We start from the raw sequence: 8520 nt of genomic DNA, 5'->3' as shown, positions 1-8520 counted from the left end.
AAATTTCATTATTTGCATGTGTTATCAAATATTCATTGCAGTTGCTTGTAAGAACACCTCCGTCAAACTTGCTCAAATATCCAATTTAACCATCAGCCTGTTTCTACATAACATGTTGGGTATATTTGCGAACATCCCTGTCAGTTATATTTTTCAAAATTTTTCCAGGTCCACAAAGGAAGTTAGGTTTAGATAAAGCTATCTAATTCTAAAAACCTAAATGAAATAAACGTATTTTAAATGTTAAGATCACTTTGCATCTGTTTCTTGACAGGGGCCCATGACAGGTCAAGGGTAGACAACTCACCCTCGTCATCGCTCCTGGGAGAAACCTTTGCTTGAGTCTGCAACTTTTCTAGTAGAAGTTGCTGAATAGAATGAAATAATGCACACGATAGAAAAAGTAGAAGTTTAACATTTAGTCAAAGGGACGTAAATCTGCAAGAGAATTCGAAAAGACTTGTTTGCCAACAACGCCAGAAGAATGTTTACTAACAAAGAAAACAATGCGTGTCATAAATTGTTTACATTAGTAACATCGTTCATGTATACGGTATTTTCCAACCGTATTGTTGCATCAATATAATTTACACTGATAAAATCCAGGTAGCAAGGTAGCATATTTGTTGATTTGTTCCTTGAATTTGACAGGCAAAGTTGTAAAATGAATGACACTGTCAAAAGATTGGCCTACTTTTGTTTATGGTCATTTTCACCCGTAATTCACGCTAACCGATCATGCATTTGGTACTAACTTACAGCTTTTAATCTGTCAGCCAATGCAGTTTTGCTTCCTAACTTTGATATTCCTCTCTTGTCGCATTCTCTCTTCAGATCGATTACTTTTAGTTCGTCGACTGGCTTCCCGTCCACCAGGACTGCCTCTTCGTCCGCCATTTTGCTTAACCAACGCGAACTTCGTGAGTTCCCGCCAATTATCATCGGTCATGTTATTTCACAAACTACTCTAAGATGTAACAGTTGCAGATAACTTTGATATAATTCTAACTATAATGAGGTTAATAAAGTAAATAACGTCGAAATATATTTTCATTTTTCTATTCGGTAAAATCCGTAAACAAAATGTACTTTGATCCCATACTATTTGCTCTACAACTAACCATTTGTTGAACGTTTGCACACACACAGTTTAGGAAAAAGGCGGTAACTTCATAACAAAATGCTCAATTAATATTTAGAAATAGCTTTCAGTCCACCTACTGATGTGATCATTTTCAAAAATAGAAAATTATCATTTTATGAAATCACTCGCTACGACAACTGTTTCATTCTACAGGGAAACATAGCTCTGATCACAAGCACCTGCCAAAGGGATGATCGAGCTATTCCATTTGTCAATATTATGAGATTCATTGACAGTTAGTGAATTGTAATAAGTGTATAATTTTGTGAATATTCACAGCAAAACACATTGATAACTTGCACCACGTTGAAATTTTTGAGTGTCATTAGCTGCTTTTGAATTCGGCTACACATTCCACATTGCCTCTTAATGTCTTAATGTATCGGCTTATCATCGTCAGTGCTTCAGGAAAGAACATTTGTTTCATAGATTGAGTAAAACCAAGAGACGGAGGGTGTGATTATTTCTGAACAATGGATCAAAGTTTAGTTTTGGTAATGAAGAGTATTGGACAAGCTCTGCGTCTGGACGATGAAAACAAGTATCAAGTATGTATAATATCATTCATTTCCGTTCAAATGTAAACAAATCAAGCAGGAAATATACACTATGCATATACAAGTAGGTTCAGGTTAAAACGCCCCATTTCCCAGATAGGGCTAACGTCCGAATGCTATCTGGGTTTTTGCAAGTGCATCAAATAGGATAGAATGTGAAATTTATGTATTTAATTGTGTAGCCAGATTACTTTTTCATCAGATTAGGGTTTAAGGTAATACTTCACTAGTATAACCCGAAAAGATTTGAACAACAATAACATGTTGTTCATTCATATTAACAGTAGTGGTGTGACAATTCATCGATATGCATGCATCGATCCATGGGCCGCCGATACAGTGAATCGATACAAACTTTTACATTGTCGTATATCCCAATACAATACTTCAAATTGACCACGATACATCGATGTTTAACTTTGAATATTGCCGAATCGCGATGTATGTCAAAAAAAAGAATTACTTATGTTTTATTATTAAAATATATGCTTTCCTTCATAAATAAACGTTTTCTCGGAAATTATTGTGTCAAGAACTGTGTTATTAATATTCACAAAGTCTGTGTATAAACTTAATCATCTCGTTTCCGAATGAACACTGAAAAACGCTGGCGGTATTTGACAAAATACTTTAAAATGGTTTTGTTTGATCATAAGGTGTTTTATAGTTGGTGTTAGAAATTAAAGATTTTAGTATCGTGATATGTATCGTATCGCCACCCTTATATCGGGATTCGTATCGTATCGCAGCTTCAGTACACAATATTTTGGCAATATATCATCATGACTAAAATTTTAGTATCGTGATGTATCGTATCACAGGTTGTATGCAAATACCAGCACTAATTAACAGATTATTATTTACTGTCAGTGAGCGCTCATAAGGGTTTCACAACAGGTTCTAGAATACCACTTAGTCTCTGAATATATATAATTTCAATAGTAACAAATAAACCCATTGAAATTGAAAGGAGCCCCAGTGAGATGGGAGATTCAGAACCCAAGGAAATCTAGACTTCATTTTGGGCTATAGCATTGCAGGGAGGGCTAGGCAGTAGGCAAAATAATGTCGTTCAGGGACTGTGAGACACATTAAACAGGTTCATACAAATCCTAAAAAAGAACAACAATCCTCCAAACTTTTGGTTGTCTTGTTAGGGTTGCTGGCTTAATTAGTAGACGTAGTCACCAGATGATAGTGCTGAGCACAAGTCAAACCAGTTGAAATTATTGCCATAAGAACCACATTTTTAATCTATTGTAACATGTTATATTTGGTATTACACTTTCTCAGTAAATTACAGATTGGGCGTGGAGTTCCATCAGAGATTTGTACCCATACTATCTGAGTGAGGCACCTAATCGCCAGCTCACCGATCAGCTATCTAACCCAGTCAGTGAAATCTAGATACATTTAGTCTGAATTTCGGACTCAAGTCATGTGTCAATAAGTTCTTGAGATCTCACCATTTAATTGCTCTCGTCTGATATTCATCGCGGCCCATAGACATTCTCTAAGCTGTTTCTTGTTTTCAATTCTTATTCCCTCTGGGGCGGTGGGGTAGCCTAGTGGTTAAAGCGTTTACTTGTCATTATGACCTGGGTTTGATTCCCCACATCTGGTGTCCCCTGCCGTGATGTTGCGTGAATATTGCTGAAAGCAGCGTAGAACCATACTCACTCACTCACTTATTACCCTTTGCAAAAGTTTAGAAATGATGATATGAGAGGAGCAATTTGTACATCGATTGTGAATAAATACCCACTTGGTGAATTACTAGACATAATGCCATACATACAGTTTTCAGTTTCATTTACATTTCATTCTCCAACACTACCTTAAGGTGAGAACTATTGCAAATTTGTCACTGTCTTTGGTGTGGTGATGTAACAGTCTTGTAAAGAAACATGATCTTTTACACATTATCCTAAACAGCATTTGTGTTTGCATATTTTCAAAGACATGCAACATTTCAGAATGATCACAGACATTTCTGTTTGTTTGTTTGTTTGTTTACTCTACACTCAGATATGTTCCAGTATTTACATTATAATGCATGCAGAACATTTTGCAGTAAATGTCAAACTTGGCGATATTTATAATGATCCTGACTGTCAAGAGGTTGGTTTTTGTTATTTAGCTTTGCCTTAAATGATAATAATTGAACAGAATTGTCCCTGTAGCATCACCAGGGTTAACATCATATCACACATAGTAGACATATTGGTCCTCACATATTCAGCAATTCCTGCCTTGTAGGGTGTAATCCAGTGGTTAAACCATTCACTTGTCACAGAAGACCTTGGTTTGATTGCCCACATCGATGATATGTGTGATGCCTATTTCATGGAATATTGCTGAAAGTGTTGTAAAACCATACTCACTTACTCCTGCCCCATAACTTTTGTACTTAACAATGATGATGTAAAAGGCTACACTGAATTTCATTAAATTATATTTTGTCATTATCATGTGATTTTTGTTTTCAGGATGCATACATCAAGTATTCTGAGTGTGTTCTGGGCATAGTCAGCAACCTTCTCCACAATGTTAAAACAGAAGGCAAGTACCCTTTTGATCTGGTGTTATCTGCTTTAAGCCAGAGCTATTTGAGTTGCTGTGAATGTTTACTCCAAAATTAAGCCAACACACAGTGACATTACTGAAATAATCTTTAAAGTTGCTTGAGAGCTCACTCACAGCCTCACTCACAGACCGCCTCCGTGGTGTAGTGGTTAGAGCGTCCGCCCGGAGAGCGGAAGGTCGTGGGTTCGATCCCTGACCGCGTCATACCAAAAAGACGTTAAAATATGGTACTTGTTGGTCCCTGCCTGGCGCTCAGCATTAATGGGTACAACAAGGACTGGTCGGCTCGGAGTCTGTATAATGTGTCTGAGTGGGGTATTCATGCTTCACTGCGGCATGGTATCTCAGTGGGCTAGCACTATAAAACCAGCTTAAGTCTGGGCTCAGTACAAGCAGCCGCACATATACATACACATGCATGCACGTCGTCATATGAGCGAAATATTCTCAAGCACAACGTAAAACCCAATTTCACCTCACCTCACTCACTCACTCACTCACATTCTACTTTTGTTAATTGTTGTGCAGGAGGCCGAGTCGTGGCGTCCAAGGAAGTCCTCCGTCACATCCAGCTGGGTCAGCAGTGCATGGACAGACTGGCTTCTCTTATACAGGCAATCGGTGAGTGGAGCTGTAGTCTGCATATCGTTCATGTTTGCCATTAAGGTGAAACAAGCTTGTTTCTCGGATTGGGTCATATCTTTTTCTGCTGTTTTCCCATCAGAAAAGAACGGTATACATCTAATCATGTATTTTGGTATTGGGTTAGATTACATCAAACCAGTTCTACATTTAAAATACATTGTGTTTATTTCCTGTTTTACATTGTTATTTTTCAGTTGCAACTCAGAAGTCACCTGTCGGTAAGCAAGGGGCACCTGCAGCACAGAAAGGACCAAGTGACCAGACACTGGATCTCCGACTGGCTACAAGGTTCTCCCAGCCTGTCCCACCTCTCAACCCTGACAACTCCCCCTATGCCTTCAGCAGGTGCTTTAACATATACTCGCTTGTGCTTAGGGACCAGTCATTTATTACAGGGGAGGGAAGAGTAAAATATACTGATCATGTGTATTTATGTCAGGAACATGAGAGTTACCTGGGTTTCTCACACTGACTGTGCCAGCCCCCTCTAATGCATGACTTGTCTCATGTCTCACGCCAGCCTGATCATTTAAGTGATGTTTTTCTACAAGTTTCATACACTGCTATGTATTTTGTTGTTAAACATCTACTCAGCAATATTCCAGCTATAGGGCAGTCGCTGTCTGTAAAGCTGTTTCAGGTACGGACGGCTACCAATCTGATGTCTCTGCCATTGTATCACATTCTTGTCTTGACAAGTAGCGATGCTGTCACCTGGTGTATTGTGTAGAATCATTCCTCTACCAGGGATCAGCAAATCAGGATTCATATATTTTTGTTCAGTTCTGTTTCATTGAACTTAAAATAAAGTCACATTTTAAATGTTTCATTGAGCAAACAACAAAGTCATTGGCATAATTCTGGTTTAAATTCCGATTAGTCAGTGTTTGGTTTTGACAGGTTTCAGTTTAATGTGAATAATTTTCTTAATCTTTAGATGTAAAAAGTTGCATATAACCAAGTGAATATTTTTAAGTTGTTAAAATTCCAGGCATTAATGGTTACATATTTCTGTAAACAGTTAGTAACACAGATAAATCTCATTGTCAGTATTAATAGAACGGTGTGATGCTTTTTACACACACCGCTTGTTATTTTGGTTTTGTTAAAGGGTCAAGGTCAATTGTCTGGCTATGCCTTACCTGATGTGAGACAGTGCCCTTGTCTGCCTTCATTATCCGAACAAACAGTACAGGAGCATAGCGACAGTGGAAACAGATTTAAGTCCCGATCACTAGAGTTATCTACCTTGGTTCATGCTCCCTAAGAGTCACATGCCATGGAAGTGGTCACGAGAGATTGCCAACGAGAGATTGCCATTTAATATTAAACCTGAGAAAGCTAAGTTGTACTAAAGACAATATAAAATCCTAGACTAGCAATATTTGAGGGCCGTAATTCTTTACATTTGTTCCAGGTTTTCTTGGTTTAACAAATCAGTTAAACAGGACTAGCTTCAATCTTTAAAATTCAAAGGAACAGTGATATATGTTTTGCTCCAGTCATCTGGACTTGTGTTTAGAAAAGTACCACTTTTAAGGCCAAATGTATTGTTCATCATTCATCACACGTTGCTTACTCTACAGAGCTTAGGGAGTGCCTACAGACACAGGGATTTCAGAGATCTGGCACTTCCTAGCTTGAAAGAAGCTTTAGCATTAGGAAATTTTTTTTGATTATGTATATAGAAAAGCACAATAGTCACAGAGAGAAACTGAAGTCTAATCGTGCACCTGTAGAAACAAGCAAGTACATAAGTATATCACGGTTCTGACAAACACAAGGACGAGAAGACTATGTCAGTCATGTGTACAGTAGACTTTACATCTCAGTCTTTGAACACTTGGGGAAGGAAAGAAGCCAGAAACCTCTAAATTTCTCATCAAGGGTAAAAGAGTAAAAATAATTGTAATCAGAGAGGCTATTTTTCAAAAATATTTCTATTCCAAATTTGTTACCAGAAAACAATTTGGTTTTATTTTCACACCCACAAAATAATTTAAATGAAAGAGAAAATTGTCAAAAATATTTCCAATCCAAATTTCTCACCAGAAAAGCTATTTGTTTTGATTTTAACAGCCACAATGTCATTTAAAACATTAGCCAATTGTCAGAACTGATAATAACGCTAGATTAGGTTTGCCAGAGTGATTCTTGTGTTGGTGTGTTGTTTGCCACAACCATGGTTTACCATATATTCCTCTTAGCACACTGATATCATGCAACTGCACAGCTTTCTTGCTTATGGTTGTGTACTCTGTAAACTGTCAGTACCTAATACACTCTGTTTTCTGAAACAGACTGAGGTCAAACTACTAATACTTCTTACATGACCAGAATGGGAATGGGGAGCCATAAGGTCTAAAGAGAAGTGACTACCCGTGAAGGTCCGGGTTAGAATGAACCTACAGTGACCCATGCTTGTCGTAAGAGGCGACTAACGGGATCGGGTGGTCCGGCTCACTGGCTTGGTTGACACATGTCATCGGTTCCCAGTTACGCAGATCGATGCTCATGCTGTTGATCACTCGATTGTCTGGTCCAGATTCAATTATTTATAGACTGCCGCTGTATAGCTGAAATATTGCTGAGTGGAGTGTAAAACTAAACTCACTCACTCACAGAAAGGTAACAATGGATGAGTGACTGAATGTTTCTTAAAGGGCAAGTGTACACGAAAATTATCCTTTTTGTCTTGCACTTTTTCTTCATAAAAAGTGTTTATCAAGTCGTTTTATATCCAAACCCGTACATATATCAGAAGTAACTAATTTATTATTTGCGTTATATCAATTCATCTTTTCAACATTTACCGAGAGTTCTATGTCCACAATAAACACACCATGGCTTATGTCCCTTGGAAATGACGTCATTGGTGCCCAAACGATAAACGAATGACGTCGTCAGACCTTATTAGACCCATTTCACGTGGTGCAGGTATAGGTGTGGTTCTTGTGTCTCGATGCGCAGGCTACTGTTTTAATCCACCTGTTGCTTGGCCGTCAGCTTACTATGTGGTCAGTTCTACACTGTAATGACGTTGCAGTTTGAAAATAAACGGATACATTGTACTAAAAGTGTTACCACGTAACCAAATTGTATAACATATTAAACCTGAGTCGGTCGCCTTTCCAACAGTATCTTTTTTCATGAAACCGAAAACGTATATGCACTACATCTTGCTTGCCATCGGTGAATGTGCCGGCATTCTACATTTGTTACTAAACTTCTTACATAAATTGTACGATATGTCACTCCTCTTCCACCTAATTCACTTTGATATCGAAAGTACATATCAAAATACATCGCACTGATAAATGCAATTTGTAGTTTTGAACACTGTTTGAAATTCGTTTTTCTATGATATCATCCGCTCATTGTAGATAAAATTTACTGAAAATTACATGCATCGTAAATCTCGCCAGTTTTGACACATTACTAAATCTACATTCACTGCGTTTTGCGTAATTTATAGTATGTCTTAATTCAAATGTCAAATTTTACTGGGAGAATTGAATTTAAAAGAATAAGACGTGATCATTGTGATCAGCGGTAGTTTTGTTGTTGTATGATCGAATCACCAATGCT

At 37.7% G+C, this 8520-nt stretch overlaps 1 protein-coding gene across 1 annotated transcript in view; it reads left to right on the top strand.

Annotated features, from left to right (window-relative positions):
• The first annotated feature begins 762 nt into the window (after positions 1–762).
• LOC124291959 (VPS9 domain-containing protein 1-like) overlaps positions 763–8520 on the top strand; it is a 43394-nt gene continuing 35636 nt past the window's right edge. The window contains 4 exon segments of the mRNA XM_046729043.1: positions 763–920; positions 4191–4263; positions 4816–4908; positions 5127–5277. Of these exon segments, the coding sequence (XP_046584999.1) occupies positions 780–920; positions 4191–4263; positions 4816–4908; positions 5127–5277 (458 nt within the window). The 5' untranslated portion in view covers positions 763–779.

The sequence above is a fragment of the Haliotis rubra genome, unplaced genomic scaffold (genome assembly GCF_003918875.1).
Source record: "Haliotis rubra isolate DU_JTF1 unplaced genomic scaffold, ASM391887v1 Scf503, whole genome shotgun sequence".
NCBI lineage: Eukaryota > Metazoa > Mollusca > Gastropoda > Lepetellida > Haliotidae > Haliotis > Haliotis rubra.
This window is presented reverse-complemented; position numbering and strand designations above follow the sequence as displayed.